The sequence below is a fragment of the Petromyzon marinus genome, chromosome 18, assembly GCF_048934315.1.
Source record: "Petromyzon marinus isolate PM22_M1 ecotype Great Lakes invasive population chromosome 18, UKy_Petmar_22M1.pri1.0, whole genome shotgun sequence".
Classification (NCBI taxonomy): Eukaryota; Metazoa; Chordata; class Hyperoartia; order Petromyzontiformes; family Petromyzontidae; genus Petromyzon; species Petromyzon marinus.
In genome coordinates this window covers 2783118-2806340 of record NC_133684.1, presented here as the reverse complement: position 1 = coordinate 2806340, position 23223 = coordinate 2783118, and the positions used below count along the sequence as shown (strand labels likewise).

General features: G+C 51.0%; 1 protein-coding gene across 2 annotated transcripts in view; it reads left to right on the top strand.

The window, feature by feature from the left end:
• GUCY1A2 (guanylate cyclase 1 soluble subunit alpha 2) overlaps nucleotides 1-23223 on the top strand; it is a 45283-nt gene that overhangs the window by 1113 nt on the left and 20947 nt on the right. For both annotated transcript variants that reach the window (XM_032956496.2, XM_032956497.2), the window contains exons 2-6: nucleotides 793-2054; nucleotides 8924-8988; nucleotides 10212-10336; nucleotides 10690-11507; nucleotides 20979-21191. In XM_032956496.2, the coding sequence (XP_032812387.2) occupies nucleotides 1770-2054; nucleotides 8924-8988; nucleotides 10212-10336; nucleotides 10690-11507; nucleotides 20979-21191 (1506 nt within the window). In that variant the 5' untranslated portion in view covers nucleotides 793-1769. The remainder of the gene's footprint in view (nucleotides 1-792; nucleotides 2055-8923; nucleotides 8989-10211; nucleotides 10337-10689; nucleotides 11508-20978; nucleotides 21192-23223) is intronic.

The following is a 23223-nucleotide window of genomic DNA, read 5'->3' as shown; positions in this document are numbered from 1 at the left end:
CGTGTCACACGTGCATACACTGGGCTGGGATGCTGCCGTGATTGCCGTGGTTTGGAGACGGGACATTTTACAATCCAGAGGTCCCCGGTTCGATCTTCCGGCGCGGCAGTTACAACCGCAGCTACAATTCTAAAGTCTCGCGTGTTCGTCCACAGCAGTCTCAATGGGTACAATACAGTTGGCGGGTCGCGCCGTGGTGGGGTAAAGAGTGGGTAGTAGACGTCTAGCTAGCGTGGAAGAGTAGGCCAATTACTTATGCCGGTTGGAGCGGTGGAACAATAATAATTAGTACGCTGCGCAATGAACCTGACCACCCAAATTCGATTCCCATCCACGGCTAACATCTGTGGCAGGTGGCTGCCCCCCCCCCCCCCAACCGGCTCACTGACGAGCGCGATGATTTGAGCATGGCAGCAGTGAAAATGTGTTCATAATTGAACATGCGTGTGCTCGCTGCCGTCCGCGCCGAGTGTTGGGTTCGTTAAGACGGCACGTGCGAGGCGGAATGCGGCACACGGCTCCGTGATGAGTTGCGTTGCGTGCCTGCTATTGTTATATAACAACGCATTGAAGCGAGCCCCTTGCGCCCATGTGCGCGGCCAATCGTTAAACAATGCGCGCGCGCCAAGGGTGCACTGCTGCTCAGTCTTAAACCCGGTGGTCGCCGTGTGCCCGCGATCCCCGACGGTCACGCGGGTCGCTGCAGATGATTATAAGAGACCGCTAAAGACACACTGCATTATTCATTATCTCTCACCCCCCATTCCTGCCCCACCCCTTCGTCTCCGGCAGTGAGTGGGACTCGGCGTGCGGATTGCACTGCCTCGCCTGAGCGGTCGGCAACGAGCAACGCAGAGAGATCGCGACGGGGGGAGGCCGAGGAGGCTCGCGGACGCCGCCTTGACGGACGATGACGGTGGCAGAGAGGAGGCGAAGTGCAGCCACCGCATCCACTTCCCGCTCGTTGGCCCATTGATGCCGTTGCTGGCTATGTGGTGCGCCGTGGCGGAGTCCTTTTGAAAGGCAGTATCTGTTGATGTATCGCACGCTTTTATACGCCGACCGCTTTGAAGTGTGTTCATAAATAGCGCATGACAAAAAAAACAATCCCACCCCCCTTCCCCCGCTGCCCACCCCATGAAGATAGAACACAGTAGTGTCAACGTTAAGAATACCGACTCGAGAGAGCAGAGTGGTATTTGATGGCGCAAAGCGAGTGCAGCTGCTTGGCCACTCCACCAGTGCCCCTGTCGTCGATGATCGCGACTTTGTGATCTCGTGGAAGACGCGACGGAAGAAGGGGAGCGACGCGGTGGTGGTGGTGGCATGCAGAGCGGACATGTGACTGCTGCTGTGGCTGGGGATCGTGCGATGCTCTGACGATGCGGGCTGCCACCCGCTGTGCCGCACGCGTGCAACAACAGTGACGACGTCGAGGGGCACCACCGCTCTCACCGAATCGAGAGAGCCACGGTGAAGGTGTTGAAGTGACACTGCCCACGACGCGCGAGCACGCGATGGGACGCAGTGTCCGCGATGACTCCTCGAGGCAATTTGCTTCTCGAAGATCCTCGTACTAAATGCGCTACAAGTGGAACCCAATTCTTGACACCCCCTTCCTCCCAATCTTCCCCCCTCCCAACCCCACACGCAGACGAGAGCTAGAGTCAACGGTTGCTGCTATGCACGGCACGCGGGTGTAGAATGGTAGCAGAAGCAGCGGCAGTAGCGGCAGTAGCAGCAGCAGCAGGAACCTCCCCACCTTCAGCATGGACAGCGAAGCGAACAGCAGCGAAGGGCGCAACGGCCGAAAGGTCTCCACCGCCTCGAGCCATTCCAGCGAGGGCGGATCTCCCGATCGAGTTGAGGGCGGCGGCTGGGCAGGAGGAGGTGGTGGTTTTGGAGGCGGCTGTCCGTTCAGCCGCTTTGGGAGGCTGCAGGCCGGTCCACCTGTGGCTCCCGGGGCCACGTCTCCCGGACCCCGCTCCGCCGCGCGCAGGCCAGTCAATTTGGACGTGCTGGGAGAATGCATTCGCAAGATGGTGTGTCCCACGGTGAGTGGGGTCCCCTCCGAGACCCCCCCCCCCCCCATCACACCCCCCCCCCCTCGGATGGGAGCGATTGAGCGCAGAGGGCAGGAATGCGTACAGGAGGTGTATGCGTGTTGAACTTCGTTTGTACCGTACGTAGCCAACCGTGCTAATCGGAGGTGCGGGGTGGGGAGGGACAACAAGCCAAACACACAAATCGGCTCTAAGTGAATGAGTTCTAATCTTCGATCATTTAAACGAGCATCGCTCCACTGGCTTCCTGCGATGGCGATGAGATACGTGAATGAGTGTGAAGCGCGCGCAAGCGTTGTCAGCCACTTTGTTTTACAATCATACGAAATGTAGTCGACTCAAAGCTAAAGAATGATTGTTGTAAAGCTCACCGATACGGTGTCATTTGTTGGTAGTGTGGCAAAATAACTCCCACGACCAGCGCGGCGTGGGAAGGTCCTCATCCAGCAGTGGATTGATAAAGGGCTGTTTGAATTGCAAAAAAAAAACGATTCCAAACACTTCCGTTGATTTTAGTTGTAATGTAAAACAGCGTAATGTATCTCCTGAGCGCGTCTCGCGTGCGAATGGAGTGTCTGTACCATCTAGTGAAGTGTCTGCTTGGAGAGATCTTCGTTCGTAGACCGATATCCGACACACTTCGATCGCGAGCTTGTCCATGTTGGAGAGTAAAAATCTGAACAGGTTACGGGGATCCCAGTCCGCCTCCACCCTCCCCCCATGCCCTGCCCCTCACTTACCAATGTGGTGAAGTATATTCCAAACTGCTTCAGCAGTGGATTGACAATCGGACTTTAACAATAGGTGTCAGCTGGGTGATGAGTGTTCGCAGACACTGCTGTGCGCACGTGTTCGCGGTTGTGCTTGCAAAGCTTCTGCCGATGTGTTTTCTGTCGGTACGTATGTTGAACTTCTTTCGCACCGTGCGAAAGCCGACCGTGCTAATCGGTTCATCTACCGTTCGAATCTATCGGCATGTGGAGCAAAACGTCGGACATTCATGGTTAACACAAGCACGCGGTAATCCATAATAATATCGTGCTAATTATGACTCGGCACTGCAGGCACGCGTGCGGAGCGATGTTGCCGTGATTGCACAGCGCGAGAGAGAGCGAGCGAGCAGCAGCACCAGACCCTCGCAGACAGCTTGCACTGTTGACGGCAGGGCATTCAACAACGTTTTCCTAAATTTAGACGCGAGCAATTGGGTGTTTCTGCTTTGTTCCTTGAACGTGCGGCGCATCTGTGCAGAGCAAATTATGTCCCTCTCTCCGTCTCCCTGTGGCCATTCCGTGTGCTATTAATCACAAATATGGGGTTTATATGATGATGATTTTTTTTTCTTCTCTTTGTTTATAACTTCTCATCCACGCGTGCACAACAAAGTAATAGGTGGACCGAAGGTGATAACGTGGGGTTTTTATTTATTTACTGTCACCGTGATGAAAAGAATATCTCGACGTTTCGGCTGACTGGCCGTCTTCATGAAATACTGAGATTTACACAGATAGTCTTGAATATACTAGAGGGCGTAGGTGTGTGTGCTCGTGTGATGTAAGATGATGGAATTTGGTGAATTGAGCCTGGACAAATGACCGTCTCACCACATCTCAAAATAAAGATCAGTCCACCAGCCAGCCTATCAGCCTACCGGACGAATGTTTAAGAAATTGATTTATTTAAACAGGCAAATTCCGCACCGGTATTCGACATTATGGGTTTTAACAAATGCTACTGTCATGTATTATATGATAGCTAATACTATTATTGTTTACAGCCCCTTGATCATGCCGCTGCTGGATACATTCCTCGGTCATGGAGGCGGTCCATTCGACCATATTCCACCACCTTGGTCAATACGGGTTGGTGACAAGCACTCGCCACCGATGTTAGCTGCAATCAGGAATTGAGCTCGGGTCACCGGGGCGGTTGACATATCCCGATGTGCCGACCATTGCACAACCGCTGTACACTCATGTACCGCTGTACACTCATGTACCGCTGTACACTCATGTTCCGCTGTACACTCACGTATGGAGCCATACGTTATTATTCACGACAGCCACCGTCCACTTACAGCAGCGGTTCTCAGAGTGTGGTCCCGGGAGCAGCACCAGCGGTCCGTGACGGTCCTCCAAATCAGGGTGTCGGCAACCAACATAACAAGTAGAACCTTTTTTTAATTGTTGTTGCGAATTCGGTAATATGAGACAAAGATCCAAACGCAATATTTCCGGAGCCGCAATGCACTGTGCGGTGAATGCGGCACGGTGCTCCTCCTCGATAAACGACGTCACGCAGCGGGCTTTAAAGAGCCGCCGCAGGTTGCAGACTCCTGTTCCACGTGGTTCGCGGGCTGATGCAAATGCAGGTTGATTCGGAAATGATGACGATTGGTTACTATTTTACACCTGTATCATATTTTATTTAAAAATGAAGCTCGGTAAATTACTCCCGATTAAACTAATCTAACACTAAGATCTTAATGCCAGCCCTAAAAAAAATTGTATAGCTGCGTTAAACAAAAATATCGAGATGTTTCGATAATATGAATCGTAACTTAAAGCTTCCGTGACTGCAGGAATTCATATTCTTTGGGTCTTTCGGTAAAGTCAGGTAGATAGAATTTTAAAAAAATCACGACGTTTCGATCGCAACACAACGTGGCTTTACCGAAAGACCCAAATAATATGAATAATATGAATCATGTTGTATTACAGTCCTGGCATTTTGAGATTCGCAAATGCGTTTTTTCACGAGGGTTGGGCTTGGCTGGGTGGTCCGTGGAAATGTGTGCATCGACTGAGGGTAGCCCGCAGTGCAAAAGAGTTTAATAATCGCCGATAATCACTGATCATTACACGCTCCACCAGCAGCGCCGTGCCCATGCGATTGCTATGCCAAACGGCACGGCCCTTTCGCTCAAGTGCCTAATCGAGACGCAAATCTACGACGATGGACTGCCTCTCCTAATTGGTCGACAGATGTGAGGTGCGGCACTGCAAAGGACTTCACGGTACAAAAGCCCGAACGTGTGCACGAGGCAATTGCACTGCGGCAGAAATGACCCCCCCCCCCGCACCATCCCCCCCACCATCCCCCCCACCATCCCCCCACCATCCTCCCTCACCATCCACCCCCCATAGTTCCCCCCCCCCACATCCCCCAACCACCATAAACCCACCCCACCATCCACCTCGCACCACCACCACCCCCACAGTCATCCCCCGCACCATCCACCCCCCACTATCCCCCCACCATACCCCCACCACCGCGCCCCCCCGCACCATCCCCCCCGCCCCACAGTCATCCCCCGCACCATCCCTCCGACACCATCCCCCCCACCATCCCCCCCACCATCCCCCCCACCACCCCCCCCCCGACCATCCCCCCCACCACCCCCCCCCGACCATCCCCCCCACCACCCCCCCCCCCGACCATCCCCCCCACCACCCCCCCCCCACCCCCCCACCACCCCCCCCCACCATCCCCCAGTGTTTCTAGTGGTGGTTGTTGTAGAGAGACTCGCCTGTCCCTCTGGTGCTCCCGCAAAATTACAAAAATAAAACAGTGACGAGGGATGATTTAGAGATCATTGGAGAGGGTTGGGAGATGGGAGGGGGAGATGGTGGGTGGAGTCGAGATGGTGGGTGGAGTCGAGATGGTGGGTGGAGTCGAGGTGGTGGGTGGAGTCGAGATGGTGGGTGGAGTCGAGGGAGGTGGGTGGAGTCGAGATGGTGGGTAGAGTCGAGATGGTGGGTGGAGTCGAGATGGTGGGTGGAGTCGAGATGGTGGGTGGAGTCGAGATGGTGGGTGGAGTCGAGATGGTGGGTAGAGTCGAGATGGTGGGTGGAGTCGAGATGGTGGGTGGAGTCGAGATGGTGGGTGGAGTCGAGATGGTGGGTGGAGTCGAGATGGTGGGTGGAGTCGAGATGGTGGGTGGAGTCGAGATGGTGGGTGGAGTCGAGATGGTGGGTGGAGTCGAGATGGTGGGTGGAGTCGAGATGGTGGGTGGAGTCGAGATGGGTGCAGTCGAGATGATGGGTGGAGTCGAGATGGTGGGTGGAGTCGAGATGGTGGGTAGAGTCGAGATGGTGGGTAGAGTCGAGATGGTGGGTAAAGTCGAGATGGTGGGTAGAGTCGAGATGGTGGGTGGAATCGAGGTGGTGGGTGGAGTCGAGATGGTGGGTAGAGTCGAGATGGTGGGTGGAGTCGAGGTGGTGGGTGGAGTCGAGATGGTGGGTGGAGTCGAGGTGGTGGGTGGAGTCGAGATAGTGGGTGGAGTCGAGATGGTGGGTAGAGTCGAGATGGTGGGTAGAGTCGAGATGGTGGGTAGAGTCGAGATGGTGGGTGGAGTCGAGATGGTGGGTGGAGTCGAGGTGGTGGGTGGGGTCGAAATGGTGGGTAGAGTCGAGATGGTGCGTGGAGTCGAGATGGTGCGTGGAGTCGAGATGGTGGGTGGAGTCGAGATGGTGGGTGGAGTCAAAGATGGTGGGTAGAGTCGAGATGGTAAGTGGAGTCGAAATGGTGGGTGGAGTCGAGGTGGTGGGTGGAGTCGAACACGGTTGAGTGCACACAACAGCCAAAGTCTCTCCAACGTCTCAATGTAACGGAACCCTCCGACCAAAACTATTCCTGAACATGGCATTGCCAATCAAACCAGACCATCAGCTCACTTAATTTGATGACATCGCCCAATTGCCGCTGCCAAACTTCATGGCCCTCGTCCCAGCGGTGACGGATTGCTGCCCCGCGCCCTGAGGCCGGCCACCTGAAACGTGTGTGCACGTTGCGAGTGTCCTCATCCCACGCGAAAGATTCAGTAAGCCTCACGAGGCAATGGATAATAACCATAACAACATACAATCAACTGAAAAGCGTCTTGAGACAGGAGTCATCATTTACAACCCTTTGTTATTGCACTGCTGGATGAAGGCCTCCCCATGCCGTGGTGGTCATGGGGCGGGAGAGGGGCACGGTTTGACCATACTTCACCACACCGGTTAACATGGATTTGTGTTTTGGATTAGTGAAAGGGACCAAGGACTGATTGTCGTGCCTGACCACACCATTCGTGTTAGCTGTCGTTAACCAGATTCATGGTCCTAGCCAGTAGAAAAAAATATAAAATACAGCATGACGAAGAAGAAGATGATGAGTGGACGTCTCCAAAAGCAATCGCGTTTGTCATTGTAGCATAACAACCGGCTCATTTCACACAGATGCATTACACATACCCACACACACACACACGCGCGCGCGCGTAGATCCGTGTAAATTCAAATGTATGTGCCACTTTACATGTAAACTATTTTGATATTACACATTAAGCAGGCCTTGACCGCTAAAACGCAGTGACTCTGTGCGTTGATGCGTGGAACGAATCGGGGGAACTTTACTTTCGGGCGAGTCGAATTCGTCAATACCGTGCTGGTGCGGCGATGATGAAGTCGGGTGGGCGGAAAGGGAAGGCGAGTGAGCTTGCACGACTTCTGTTTGGATGTCACTCGCCACCTGTATTTAAGTTCGAGCCCCCTTTAACCTGTATTTAAGCTGGAGGCTCTCAGAGCCTCCCCACTTTATGCAGCTATCTTGCTGTGACTGTCCCACCTGAAGACGGAAGCTTGTGTTGCCTCCGAAACGTCGTGAGAATTTTTAATGTTTATTTTATTTTTATTATTATTTTTATTATTATTTTATCCCCATTCTACGTGACTTTACCGAAATAACCAAGAAGTTGTTGCTGTTTTCATTGTTTGTGTTTGTTGACGCGGGTAAAAAAATATTCAGACTGTGAAGCTGTTTTACAAGAACGACCCGCGAAGGACCTCGGTGAAAATAATAGAAAGAAAGAAAGAGCAGTTCTCAGACTTGAGTAGCGAAACACAAACATGGGAGGGTCACTCGAGTGGTCCTGGCAGGTGACACGCATCAACACTGACGCACCGGGATCGCTCAACCACGTGCAAGAGAATGGAGATATTCAATGTACGTGTGTAAGTATGTATGTTTGAACTTCTTTCGCACTGCACGTAGCCAACCGTGCTACTGAAGGGGGAGGAGGATCTAAGGTGACGTGATGAGGACTGTCGTAAAATGTGTTCACGAAAGTGATGTGCTGATTTGTTTCGGAGTATTTTGTGGATGAATGAGTGTCAAGGTTCGCCGTGGCCAGGAATCGATAGCTGGGTTTATATCACTGTGTGCTAACCCCTGCACCACCACTCCACCCACCAAGCTTTTAATTAATAATAATCATGCTCTTAGTTGAATTCTAATGAATGTAGCAAGATTATATGAATTCATATTGTGTGTGTGCATGTGTGTGTGTGGTGTTCAAATGGGAGCGGTTGTGTAACGGTTAGCACGCTACACTATGAACCCGGCGACCAGAGTTCTATTCCCGCTCACGGCCAACACCAGTGACAATTATTTGAACTGGTCCTGGGCCTCCCCTAGGTCGACTCGGCCTCAAATGAGTACCTAATGCGGCGTGTAAACATCGCCACTCGGGAGACAAAGGCGTTCGGGCGTGGTGCTGGCCATCCACCCCCTCGTGTATCGTTCCAGCCTTCATAAGTGCTGCTCGCTAACGACACTTGCCCCAACAGTCTGTTCAAGCTATACTGGGGGGGATTGTTGTCTTTGTGGTGTCCACAAGTGTATTTGTTGATGACCGTGAGGAATTCGTACGCGCGCGAAAGGCGTTACATCTCAGAAATCACGGTTTGGGCGGCACGTGGGGAAACCAACACTGGAGCTGATCACCGTGACACCCTGTCACTCTCTCTCTCTCTAATTGTGATAAATCCAAAGTGCCGATGTGTTAACTTGACGGCGAGATCTTGCCGTTGCAACAGGCGGACACTTTGAGGGAAGCATTGGAAAGGACGCTGCAGTGCTACGCAGAGAGTCGCCGAGATTGGTGAGTCGCCTTGTTCAGTGGGTCACGCCAATGTCACGGCAAACCGGCACAGCGGGCCGAGGAGTGCGCGCGGGGAGCGGTGGGGGGTGGATGGGGGAAGATTGCCTATTCAATGCAGACAGTCTTGCCCCCTTGGCATCACGTGGGCTATTTGCCCCCCCCCCACCGCGTTCTGCACGCGGCAATGCTCCACACACGCTGCCATCTCCCCTGTGCCTTTCCCCGCGCTGTGTCTCGGAGAAGATTCAAGTCATCGCTTGGCGTCATTCAATTCCCGAGCTGGCGACACGCCACGCGCATTCACCCTTGTCGTCTTTCTATTGTTATTTTATTATTATTATTTGAGGGGCACACTTTAGATTCCGCGCGGGATTTGTGGCCGCTTTTATGACAGCACACTGCTGTGACTCTTGATGGGCTGTACAAAATAAAATGTACAAATTCTAAACCTTAGCCCTGCATCCATTGCTCGGAATATTTGAGCCGTTCCCAACCGGTGTAAACTTAACGTTTTTTTTGCGGACTACGGTGTTGTGATTAGAATTTTATCATTGGGCCCGAGGCCACACATTTCTGCTGTGACGTTTCATTTTTCAACAACCTCAAACACCATTGGGACAAGATGAAAGACGTCAGAATAACAATCCAGGAAAGCGTATGACAGCTCTGGTGAGATCATTATATGGTCCGACCCAACAAATCAATTATTCCTATTAAGTATTAAAGCATTTTTGTGGATTATGGCCTGCCCAGAGAGGAATGAACATTTATTTTCTCCCAATTTAGCATTGAGGCTGTGCTCATCTCCCATGTAAATTCCACATTCCTTTGCCGGGAGTGAGTCCATCCATAGGACAATGACTGTGGACTTCCCCACAAAAGTGTTTTTTTTTATTTTATCGATCCCAGGGGCAGGATGGGCTGAGTCAACACCTCCCAAAATCAGGAGACAAAAACTCGCAGATTTCCAATCGCGAGCCGCTCTCTCTGCCACCGAGCCACCCGGTGGAGTAAAACCAACTGCACGCGAGTGGATAGCTCAATTCGCACGGACAGTTTAATGACTCGCCTTGCTTGGAGTGGCTTTCTGGTGGTCTGCACAATGGTCTTGTGTTCCCCCTAACCCCACCTATTGTGTCATCCGATGACCATTGATGCGAGTGTCCCTAACGATCCCCATTGTGCTTACGTTGTGGTGCGGCTTTCACGCGCCAATTGTGAAGCTCCGCAGGACGCAATAACTGCGCGGGCGCCGGAGACCGGCCCACGTGGCTTCACGGTGGATTTTCAGAACTCGAGGGCCAAGAGGGCCTCCTTCCGACTCTCCAGTCACTCGCCTCGTTTCTGAGTACGTATTAACGTGATTCGAATAGCCCTATCGTGCTTGAATCGTTTCAAAGCAAATCTGGAAGAAAGAACGAAGAGTTGGTTTCACGTGATTTTGTGAGTAAAATTATACCCTACAAAATGTGAAATATGTTCCATGTAGTGTCCTTGCAGACATTTATATCATAGCAGTGCACCTCATTGAATACGTTGCAGATGGATGAGTCTTGTTCTTTTTGATGTTACTATTGGACTTTGTCTGAAATGTCAGCAAAGACACTTTTCGTAAACACGCACCACCAGCAGTGGATTCATCGTGGCTGATGATCATGACGACGATGATGATGATGACAATGCTGATGATGTTTATCGCAGGCGTGAGTTCCGAGGGCTTCCAGGAGAAGTTTGGTGAGGAGCTGTTTGGGATTTGCTTCGAGGAGAACGAGCGGATCCTGCGTGCGGTGGGCACCACGCTGCAGGACTTCCTCAACAGCCTCGACGCGCTGCTGGGCCAAGGCCACGTGAGGCCCGACGGCGGCTCCACGACCTCCGAGGGCCCCTCGCCGGCCTCCGACGCGACCCCCGTTCCCTACTTCTGCTGCACGGAGCTCGCTCCCCACGACCCCGGCGGAGCCGCCGCCGCCGCCGGGCCCTCGGACTCGGGCCTGCTGCTGCACTGCTTCCAGCCCAACGCCGTCGTGTCCGTGGCGCTGCCAGGGCTGCTGCGGGCGTCGAGCGCGCGCCTCTACGGCGCGGACGTCTCCGTGGAGCGGCTGGAGCGCGCCGAGTGCGAGCGGCGCCGCTGCTTCTGCCGCGACGGCGGCGCCGGCGGCTCCACGGGGGACGACCGCGTTGCGGCCTTCGCCATCCGGAGCGCCGACGGGCGCCCGACGCGGGGCCTGCGCTCGTGCCGTCCGGCCGTGTCGAGGTCGCCCGGCGACCTTCGCGTCGACCTGGCGACGTTCTGCAAGGTGTTCCCCTTCCACGTGATGCTCGACCGCGGGCTGCGTCTCCTGCAGACGGGCGACGGCGTGCGGAGGCTGCTGCGCGACGCCCAGCCCGGCGCGCTCTTCCACGACTGCTTCCGCGTGCTGTCCCCGCCGGCGATGCGCGGCTGCTCCTTCGCCGGGGTGCTCCGCCGCCTCAACACCCCCTTCGTGGTGCGCACGCGGGGCGACGGGGCCGACGCCAAGGTGAGGCTCGGAGGCTCGGACAGCGACGGCCGGATGGACGCGGTTGCCCCCGGCTCGGGGCGGGTGAGCGGGGACGCCAGTCGGAAGGAGGCGCACGCCCGGTGACGCGCGACGCTCGGGATGAGGCGATTCAGTGGCGGGCCGAGCTCTTGTTGAACGACTGATTGTGGCGGTGCTCGGCACTTCAAGTATAATTGGAAAAAAAAACTTTAATTTTTCCGTATCGTACTGATAAACAGCAACTTACTTGAGCTTATTCCTGAAAGCAAGATATGGTCATCATCGTCGGGATATCTCTATGTTGTCCGTGGCAGCGCTATACATAAGCAAACCCAGCAAAAGCGTCGGGCCCCTATCTTATCTGCATCTCTCTCTTTGCATCTAACTACTACATCTTTACGTGTCTCTATATTTCTCCTATCTCACGACATCTATATCTCTTGTCTGAATCTCTTCTGTCGCCTTATTGTATATAAATATAAATAAATAAAACAACAACCTTTCCCACCTTTGCTCAACGGGACAGCACTGCGGCAAACAACTGTCCGCAAAAGTGCAAAAGGTCGCACACAACGGTGACATCACTGGGGTGCACCTGGGAGTCGCGCAAGGTTCAAGACGTGCTGCATGCACTGAGCTTCGCACTCGTGTCGGATAGCCCGAGCCACCCAGCTGAGACATCCTTCCACTACAAGTATTGGGAAAACTTGCCTTGATTACGAGTACCTGATGCGGTGTGTAAGCGTTAGCATTGGGGAGACCTAGACGGGCCCGGGTGTGGTGCTGGCCACCCACCCCTCCCTCCTTATGTGCCATGTCGGCCTTAATAGGTGCTCGCTAACGGCACTCTCCCCAACGGACTGTTAAAGGCTACACGGGGGGGGGCGAGGCATCTTTGGTGTGTGCCCTATTAGGTCTGACCAATCAGTAAAAGGTTGTTGAGCTGAACGCATTGATTTCATAGTTTTAAAAAAAGAAAGTGAATCTGGAAGGCTGTGGGGTGAATCAAGTTTCGAAATGAATCAGTCGCGCAGAAAAATGGGCCAGTGTACTCACCTGTTGTAACTTCTAAAATATGGGCAAATATTTTTTTTTTATATTTCAATCTCAATGTCGTTTTGCGAATAATAATGGCCGATGCATCGCAGCTTCTTTAAAAAAAATTATAATGTTTGTGACAATAATGAGATGTGTAAGGTATTTTAATAGCTTCCTTTACTGTATGCAAGCGGTTCTTTAGAATTCAGATTTTGTCTTTGTTGGGCAAAAAGAAGGTTCCGCTGATCGGCCTTGTTTTTATTATTGTAATCATATTTAATAATGAACTTCACTCTGGGCGCTCTCTGTCGGCAGTAATAATGAGCCAGGGAAAGCATTATTATCATTGCAAGGGTAATTAGAGAGAGAGAGTGACAGGGTTTCACGGTGATCAGCTCCAGTGTTGGTTTCCCCACGTGCCGCCCAAACCGTGATTTCTGAGATGTAACGCCTTTCGCGCGCGGACGAATTCCTCACGGTCATCAACAAATACACTTGTGGACACCACAAAGACAAGAATAAACCCCGTATAGCGTGAACAGACTGTTGGGGCAAGTGTCGTTAGCGAGCAGCACTTATGAAGGCTGGAACGATACACGAGGGGGTGGGTGGCCAGCACCACGCCCGACCGCCTTTGTCTCCCGAGTGGCGATGTTTACACACCGCATTAGGTACTCATTTGAGGCCGAGTCGACCTAGGGGAGGCCCAGGACCAGTTCAAATAATTGCCACTGGTGTTGGCCGTGAGCGGGAATAGAACTCGGGTCGCCGGGTTCATAGTGTAGCGTGCTAACCGTTACACAACCGCTCCCCATTTGTGAACACCACACACACACATGCACACACACAATATGAATTCATATAATCTTGCTACATTCATTAGAATTCAACTAAGAGCATGATTATTAATTAAAAGCTTGGTGGGTGGAGTGGTGGTGCAGGGGTTAGCACACAGCGATATAAACCCAGCTATCGATTCCTGGCCACGGCGAACCTTGACACTCATTCATCCACAAAATACTCCAAAACAAATCAGCACATCACTTTCGTGAACACATTTCACGACAGTCCTCATCACGTCACCTTAGATCCTCCTCCCCTTTCAGTAGCACGGTTGGCTACGTGCAGTGCGAAAGAAGTTCAAACATACATACTTACACACGTACATTGAATATCTCCATTCTCTTGCACGTGGTTGAGCAAACCCGGTGCGTCAGTGTTGATGCGTGTATATGTGGGTTATGAAAATTTGATGAAAATAATGCTATTTAAATGAAATTTTGAATTCGCATAATTTATCCGAAGTTATGTTAAGATGTGTAATTATGCGTATGAATCATGCTAATTCAAAATTTCATTTAAATTACATTTCTTTCATCAAATTTTCATAATGTTGATGCGTGTCACCTGCCAGGACCACTCGAGTGACCCTCCCATGTTTGTGTTTCGCTGCTCAGGTGTGAGAACTGTTCTTTCTTTCTATTATTTTCACCGAGGTCCTTCGCGGGTCATTCTTGTAAAACAGCTTCACGGTCTGAATGTTTTCTTACCCGCGTTAACAAACACGAACAATAAAAACAGCAACAACAACAACAACAAGTTGCGAGTGACATCCAAACAGAAGTCGTGCAAGCTCACTCGCCTTCCCTTTCCGCCCACCCGACTTCATCATCGCCGCACCAGCACGGTGTTGACGAATTCGACTCGCCCGAAAGTAAAGTTCCCCCGATTCGTTCCACACATCAACGCACAGAGTCACTGCGTTTTAGCGGTCAAGGCCCGCTTAATGTGTATTATCAAAATAGTTTACATGTAAAGTGACAAATACATTTGAAGTGACACTGCTCTACGCGCGCGTGTGTGTGTGTGGGTATGTGTAATGCATCTGTGTGAAAGGAGCCGGTTGTTATGCTGCGATGTAACACCTTTCGCGCGCGTACGAATTCCTCACGGTCATTCGCGAATACATGTCAATTATTCAAGCACTTTGCAGAACCATTTTCATTAACATGCTAGCTTAGCAAATACAAACGACACGCCGAGGTGCCGATTTAGTGGTGACGCATTCCACTTGCATTCAAATTTTCTTCGTACATTTGTGAACGTTTAAATCAAACTCGGCAATGTCAATTATAACAAAATAAATATGTCGCGATGAGAGACACGTATATATTGTTTTAGCCGTGCGTTTGTTTTGTAGAATTCAACACAGCTTGCACGAGTGCAAATTCAATTACCCGTTTGCGATATCAAAATCAGCTCGGTATTTACCTGCCATTTCTCTACCCATTAAAAAAAACCCCACATAAAATCTCGGACGTGCCTCTGTTTGCCCATTGACCATTCCTAGATGGACGACGACAACGAGCCACTCGTCCACCTATCGGTTCATGTCATCTCGTAGCTTTAGTATACAGGGGTGGGTGGGGGGGCTTTGGCTTTCGATGTGAGGCAATCTGACACACGCAAAGGCTCCTCCTGCAAATGGACAGGACCCCCAGGTGTGTTTGGTTTTCATTTTATGGCCTTGAGGCCGGTGGTCCCTCGGTACAGCACCAACATCCGCACCTGGAGAGACAATGTTTGATTTGTTAGTCATGGCGTTGGGCTCCGGGAATCCGTGGTCATTGATCTGCTTGCTTAGCATCCCGATAGAGTTCAAGAGATCCCAGTTTCCTGGAGACGTCTGTCCTTTAGCCCCAAACGACTAATCCGGTGTTACGTGGTGTACATGACTAACGGGGCACTCTTATCTTGAACTCAACCTCCAGCCCGCATCCCACCACCACGCTGTGTGGGTCGTGGGGCAAATTTCTTAGACTACACTTCTCTGCTCATATTCTTGGTTCTTTAGGTAAAGTCACGTAAATAGAAAACAAAAAAACTAAAACATTTGCTGTACTGCCATCTGCTGCCGACAAAATAGCCCCACAGCAACCTATAGCACCTATAAGTAGGGCCATGGAGATCGGCCATCCAAGCGCTGTGCAGGCTGAAAATCCTGCTTAACCTCTGAAAGCTGATGAGATCTGGTGCATTCTGGGTTATTAAGTCATAGACACAAAGCATGTACATAATAATAATGATTGCTTTTGATAATCCATTGCTGGATGAATGCCTCACCATGCGGGTTGTTTGGCCATACTTCACCACGCTGGTCAGTGTGGGTTGGTAAAGGGGGAGGCCAAGACCAGTTCAGATATCAATCGCCACTGATGTTACTCGTGGACGGGAAACAAACTCACTTTGCTGGGATCTTAGCACAGTGTGCTAACCGTTGCTCCACCCCAGTGTGTAGTTCATGTCAAATATTCATATTTATGTCAATCGTCAAATTGTGGTTAAAATTTCAATTATTGATTGAGAAGTTCATTCAAATTTCCAATGAATGGATGGAGAGGATGGCATTTTGCACTATTTCAAATGCGTGGGGGTATTTAACAACGTTACGTAGATACGGGAATGCTGTCGTGGTTAAATGGTTTGCACGCTGGTTGCCGGTATGATCTCCCTGTGCTACAGCTGAAACAATGGGCCTGTTTTAGGTCCCCCAACTTATGTTCACCTGGCAGTGTAAATGGATACACCATAGTTAGTCCATAATAGAGGGGGGGGGGGGTTGGGGGGGGTTAAATCGTGTAAATGTAAACGTGTCGTTAAACCCGCCACCACCAAACACAGGCAATTGGTAAGGTTTGTCGCGTAAACAAAACGTGCCGATTAGTTACTACATCAGCACACCCGGTGTGTTGGAGAGTAAACCCACATCATTTACAATGTGAGTCCGACGTTTGTTTGGCTGTGGTTTACAACAACCAGCCTCATCAGGCGATTAGCCAGATTTGTGAAGAAGTCTTCTCGTTTCGGTCTTGAATAGAGGACTCATCACCCTGAGTCTATCACAGTTTTCGTTGATGGGCAGCTCACATGCAGAACGGCAAAGTGTGTGGAATAGAAGGCCAAAAATAGCCCCTAGGGGGAGGATCTGTCTGGCTCCGTCCAGTGGAGTCCTTCCCATCAGCTGTGGCACGAGAAAACTATATGGCAGGGCTGCACCTTCCTTGTCAACCACAATGGGGTTCGGCTCGTTTGAAACGTGCAGCTGAATAATTTCCTCTCCGTCATTAACAAGCCCAATCCTCCATCTCCGCACCCAGGCCAAGCGTCGTTATTTTTTTTTTCATTGGGCTATATTGATGTGAGCGACAGCTGGAAATTGAATTGTGAGGAAATGTGCACGACGAATCGTGTCCTCTGGAGAATTTACACGTTTTTTTTAGGGGACAAACTGGTCCACGAATTCTTAGAATGATCAAATATACAATAATCACAAACACACTATTGGTACTGTATAACCAAATCCTTTCATTACCTCTTAAGTGCTAGTTTGCCCAAAGGTGAATGCGTATTGGCAGGGATTATGCTATAATTGTGTAATTTTTAAATCCTTTTGTCAAGATGGCAGCAGATGTGCTCACCCGCGCTCTCTCTCTCCCCGGCTCTCCGACCCATTTTGCATGGCGTACAACACACGGGCAAAATCCACTGAACACGTCACCCGCTGTGTACATTGAAGGACCTTGACACAGGAGCGCTGCCTTTTAGCCATCTGTGAAGAGCACAGGGGTAGAACAAAGCACATGATTAGGGGGCATATGCCGGGCATTTAATGATTTCTAAGTTAAATCATTGACCAAACAGTGGTTGGTGGTGGTGGTGGGGGGGGAGGCAGCGCGTGCAACATCTGCGTTTACTTTCGCCGCTCCTGCTTCATTGGCTACGCCGTGATTGAATTTCTAGCCGAGAGCATTGGCCTCGCGCGCACCTCCGATTTGCGCGATTGGCTTACGTGCGGTGACGGAAGACAAGACGCACGCACGTTGTTCGAGCAGCTCGTGTCGGGCAGCGGACAACAGCTTTCCGAGCTTGGGGGGGGGGGTGGCGTTCGTGGAGAGGACATTCTCTGTTGAACCACCGCGGACTCGGGGAGGTAGGGGGGGGGGGTCTCTGCTGTGATTGGAAAATCCGCACGAAGCTTGACACGATGACGGCGTGGAGTTTCGTGAATTTGCTCACGACGTGTCGGCTAACTGCTGCGATGTCAACCGACGTCAACTCGACACACGGCCCTGAAAGAGATGCCACCTCCACCGCAAACAATAAAACCGCGTAGGTCTGTCGGAGGTCTTTATTCAGCAGCGGATTGTTCAAGGTTGGATGGTGATTGTTTAAAAGTAATTTGCTTGACCTTTAAAATGACATTGACTTCAGCACTCTTGGAAAAAAATGGGCCAAAGGTTACAATCTTGATAGTGTGAGCTGTGGGGTAAATATTTTAGATCCATTAGATAGTTTTATCACTGTTTTTCCACGGTGAGGCCTAGAGACCTGCGGTCGTTTTTTTTCCACATTTCTCATCTTGTACTGCAATACTGTGTGCTTTTTTAAATCAAACCTTGGAAGGCATTGTGTAAATATTCGTCTCGATTTTACATGGATTTACCTATTGCAAGCACACCCACCCCCTCCCCCACCATCGGCATTACTATATTATTAACCATTTAATCTCCAACAAAAATCATTCTATGGATAGTACTTAAATTAAGATTCCATGGATTCCTGATTATTTCTGTGGATGAGGGCGCGGGGTTTTGTAAACAAGGCATCGAGACGTCTAACACCGATGCTTAACGCTCTGTGTAAAGTAAAATAAAAAAAAGGTGATCAAGGTGCAGCCCTCGAATTTCTTGCTGGCGTCACTGCTCGTGGAAGGGCATCCACTGGAGGGAGATGTAGAGAGCCCCACTAGCGGCGGCGTTCTTCATTACGTGCGGCTCCTGGCAATACACAACGAGTGAAAACAACCATCCCCCCCCCCCCAGCATCATCGTCGTGCTGCTGTCAAATCCGGCAATGGCTTCAAATGGCGTGACGGCCCTCATACTGATGATGTCTTATCGGCGAAAGTGCCCTCCTCCCTCCTGAAAGTTAGCGAAGAACACTGCTCTAGCGGGTATTTGACCTACTCTTCCATGCTGGCAAAACGTCTTGGAAGACGTCTTGTGACCTGGCAGTCGACTAACTGCGTTGCACCCGTTGATAGAGTTGAGTAGACGGAGGCTGCGGTTAAGGGTGAAATTACTCGCCCCCATTGTATCAACTAATCGAACCTGCGACCTCGGGATTGCAAGTCGAGTGTGCTGACCGTTACGCCACCGTGACTTTTGAAGCTTGATCAATAAAATATATATATAAGAAAACTAATCCAGTGCTTCGCGCGCTCTGGAAATGTCGTCAGTACTCTGACACTCCATTGAAGCGTGTGGAAGAGACATCACAGTGATGGGTGCCACCTTGATACGCTTGTCCGTTTCTTGAGTCCTTCCTGACGGCCTTCCCACCACTGCGGCCTCTGCCTTCATGCTCCCATTTCTCCACTCATTCCTGTCCTGGGCCACCATCTGCAACATCCACTCCCAGGGTCCTTCCTTCACGCGTCGGGGTTCCCCACTTCGAACTGCCTCTCTCGAGACGTGCAACCACGGTCCCCGCACCCTGGCGCTTCCACGTTCATCACCTCCCTCCTTCCCACGCGGTTTTCCCTCTCCTCATGCGACACGTCGGAGCCATCTGCGTCGACCTTATTTCAGATTGTCCGTTACTTAAGGCTCGACCTGGAGAGCCCGAGGATCCACGACCGAGACGATTAACATGGTTGGCTGCGCACGGTGTGAAAGAAGTGCAACGTACATACGTCCATAATTTATCGACAAAATTATAGGGTTTTTTTTGTATTTGACACCTTCCTTTAATCGCGAGTAAGACGGTAGTGGGATTGTTATATAATTAGCATTATTAAATAACTTGTGGCTCAGAGGCAGAGCAAGCAGCCCGCAATGGAGGAGGTTGTGAGTTCAAACCCTGGGTGGGGACTTGACTCAGCCAGCCAAACATCAACCCCGACATAGGAATGTGGAATTTCCACCACTGGCTCAGGGGCTATAAACGGGACATGAGTCCAGCCTGAAAGGTCACGTGCACGTGAAATGACTGTGACTTGTTGTCAGTTGTAATTATGAAGCTAATTGGGTGGCATAATCAGGATTACATTCCGTTATTTCTAAAACTTTGCATCATCGGCAATATTAAATTGTAAGAAAATCGCCGTCCCTCAGCCTGCCAACTGCTTCATGAGACACCAGCAGGCACACACTGTTTAAACCGGGCGAGTGCCCTTTGTGACAGTCACTTTTTCATGGCAGTCTTGGGTCACAAAATCAGCACCGTGTATATATACGTACATACACACACATCAAATAGCAACACATTCTGTTGAAATCCTGTGCAGTTTTAAACAATAAATACTGTGAATATTGTACTTCGTGCATTGAACCATAAACCTTTATAAAGTGTGAAATTTTAATTTGAATTCCAGTGAGATAATTTTAAATGAGGCATGGGGCACGGTTCACATCAGTGCCCAAACGGCGCATGCATTGCTCAATAAACAGTGACGGGGAAGCAATCGTTTTAAAACATAAATGAGATGCAGAGATGGCTCAGAAGACAGAGCCCTGGGCCAGCACCGCTGAGACCCTGGATTTAATTCCTGGGTTTAATTCCAGGCAGCTTTCTCTGGTTAAAAATTGAAACAGCTCGTCGCATTCGTCAGCAACACTGCCTTAAAATAATGCAATGCTAGGCCACGCTTCAGGCAACGGCTGTTCTTCATAGCAGAAAGATGGAGTGGATAATAAGAGCTTGTTGACTGCACTTTACACCATGGGCCCTGGTTAAACTGAATTTTCACGTTGTATTGAATCGATAGTCTGAGCCTGTGCACACACACACAAAACCGCCACTTAATTTTACTTAAAATTGGTTTGTCCATCAAATGACGGGCATTATTAACTCTCTGTAAACGAGCGGGTTGTAAAGTGCTGCCCCGCCTCGTGTGTGGGACGGAGGGCTCTTGAAGGGATATCAGAAGTAGTTCTGCGATATCGGCTCTTGTGGCCATTCTATGTACGTATGTTGAACTTCTATCGCACACCGTACGTAGCCAACCGTGCTAATCGGAGGTGCGGGGGAAGAGCAAACTCAACACAGCAAACACAGTTGTAAAGAAGTGCATTGCTCCAGTGGCTTCCAAATATCAATAGATGATGCAAGAAAAATGCTTCCACACGCAGTTCCCCCCTCTTCCATTATTGTGACATCATCTCCTTCATCTTCTTCATCTCCTTCATCTTCTCCTTCATCTTCTCCTTACAATTACATCCGCCTGTTATTTTGCCTTTCAAGAGTTCACAACCCCACAGTTGTTGTTGAAGTTTGTTGATGGCTCCTAAAATTGCACAGGCCTTTTTGACGCACAACAACAACAGAAAACGCTCGCCGCCTCCCCCCCCCCTCTCCCCCCTCTGCTGCCAGGTGATGGAGCTCAAGGGGCAGATGGTGTTCGTGGCCGAGTCGGACGCGCTGCTCTTCCTGGGCTCCCCGTGCGTCGACAAGCTAGAGGAGCTGGTGGGCCGAGGCCTGCACCTGTCCGACATCCCTGTGCATGACGCGACGCGCGACGTCGTGCTCGTCGGGAAGCAGGCGCAGGCCCAGGACGGCCTCCGCAAGCGTCTCGACAAGCTCAAGGCAAGCGGGGTGGGGAGTGGGGGGGGGGGGTGGTGGAGAGAGAGGGGGGGGGGGGACGCGGAGGAAGGCGATTGCCCATTGCGCACCGATTTGTGGATTCGCCGATTATAGTTGGCGGTTGTCGCTCGCGATGCGCGTGTTTCGCCGTGCGCGTGAGAATGCAAGTGGTGTGCTGATTGTACCCTGGTGTTAGATTTTTGGTTACAAGAGCGAGACAAAAACATCTGTTCAAACGAGCTGGGAAAATAAAATGATACGACTGAGACGTTAACTACCTCGCCTGGTATAAAGGAGGTCGTGGGTTCTATCCCGACCACAATGCCTGTATATTGGGAGTTTGCATGTGTGTCTCTCCCTGTGGTCGCGTGGACTTTTCTCCGGGTCCTCCGGTTTTTGCCTCAACATTTTTCGCTGCTATAAATTTCGACATTGTAAGCCACTTCGTTGAACTATCATTTGTGGCCAGGTCGCTCCGGAAAATGAGCTATATAGCTCAGTGGGCCTTACCTGGTAAAATTTAAACAAAAAATGTTTGTGGTTCAATGCTCATTATGGATATCACTGATACTGGTAGGAACCTCCTGGTGACACCAGCCCACAGGGGATGGTTGTGTCCGTCCGTCGCGCATCCAAAAATGGGAGGGGTGGGGCTGGGTGGAGAGGGGAGGGTGGGGAGGGAGGGGCTGGGTGGGGAGGGGAGGGTGGGGAGGGGCTGGGTGGGGAGGGTGGGGAGGGGCTGGGTGGGGAGGGTGGGGTGGGGAGGGTGGGGAGGCGCTGGGTGGGGAGGGTGGGGCTGGGTGGTGAGGGTGGGGCTGGGTGGGGGGTGGGAGGGGTGGGGTTGGGTGGGGAGGGGCTGGTCACCCCGTGGTGCCCTTATAAACCTCAACGTTTAACCTACTCACGCCGGCTTGTCCCCGCCCTCACAGTCAGGCATATTTGCGGAATACACCACGTGGTGCCGCCGTTGACCCTGGCCATTGACCGAGCAACCCAACGTCCCGATCAGCTCCCTCCGCAGGAATGTGTTACTAGCCTTGGCCGGGAATCAAACTCGGGGTCACTGAGCTTATAGTGCAATGCATTAACCACTGAACCATCACGCATCGAATTGACAATTTAATGGTTTGAAAAAAAAGAATCAAGCTAATACCGTTTAATAAGGCCACGATAATAAGCGTGACCTTTGTATCCATGGCTTAGATATTGTTCGCAAAAAAAACGACATGCTTTATGTACAAAACAATCAACAGCTGGCGTCTCTGATCATAAACCACTGTTCTTGAACAACCATCGGGGTGGGGGTTATATTCATGGTAGCCCATTTTTAAAACTCATAGTCTTGTTATGTTAAATATCTTTTACCCTTTTGTGTGTACACCACCTCTGGCTGGTTGATTGTATGGCAGTTCTAGTTTCGTGGAGCCGTGAGGCTCCACGCTGCTGTGGTGCCGTCACCTGTCACGAGTGACGGTGGCTCACAGCAACGCTTGACGCTGTGCAAATGGATTTCTAGTTGTGAAGGATTTCCTTGACTTTGTCACCAAACTATTTAAAAACTATATTTTATTTTACCAGGTAAGGCCCACTGAGCTATGTAGCTCTTTTTCAGAAGCGACCTGGCCATCACAAATCAAAGCTCACCAAAGTGGCTTATCGCGTGGAAATGTATAGCAGCCCTATACTCCAAACGCACGATGCTGATTCTAAATGTGGAGGGAAAAACCGGAGGACCCGAATAAAAATGCACGCGACCACGGGGAGAAATGCAAACTCCAAATATACAGCAGGCGTCAGCGTCGGGATCGAATCCACGACCTCCTGCACATCCAGGCGAGGTGGTTAACATCTTACACACCGTGGTCCCTTGCCAGAAGATTACGATGCCCTTACACCGTCCCATTGAATGTTCCGTATTATTTATTTATTTACTTAGAGCATTTGTAAAGCAACTGGTTAAACGAAAAAACTAAAATCATCGTGAGTTTGTCTTTGCTTATCTGAGGACGGTTGGCGTTGTTGGGTCGGCAATTTG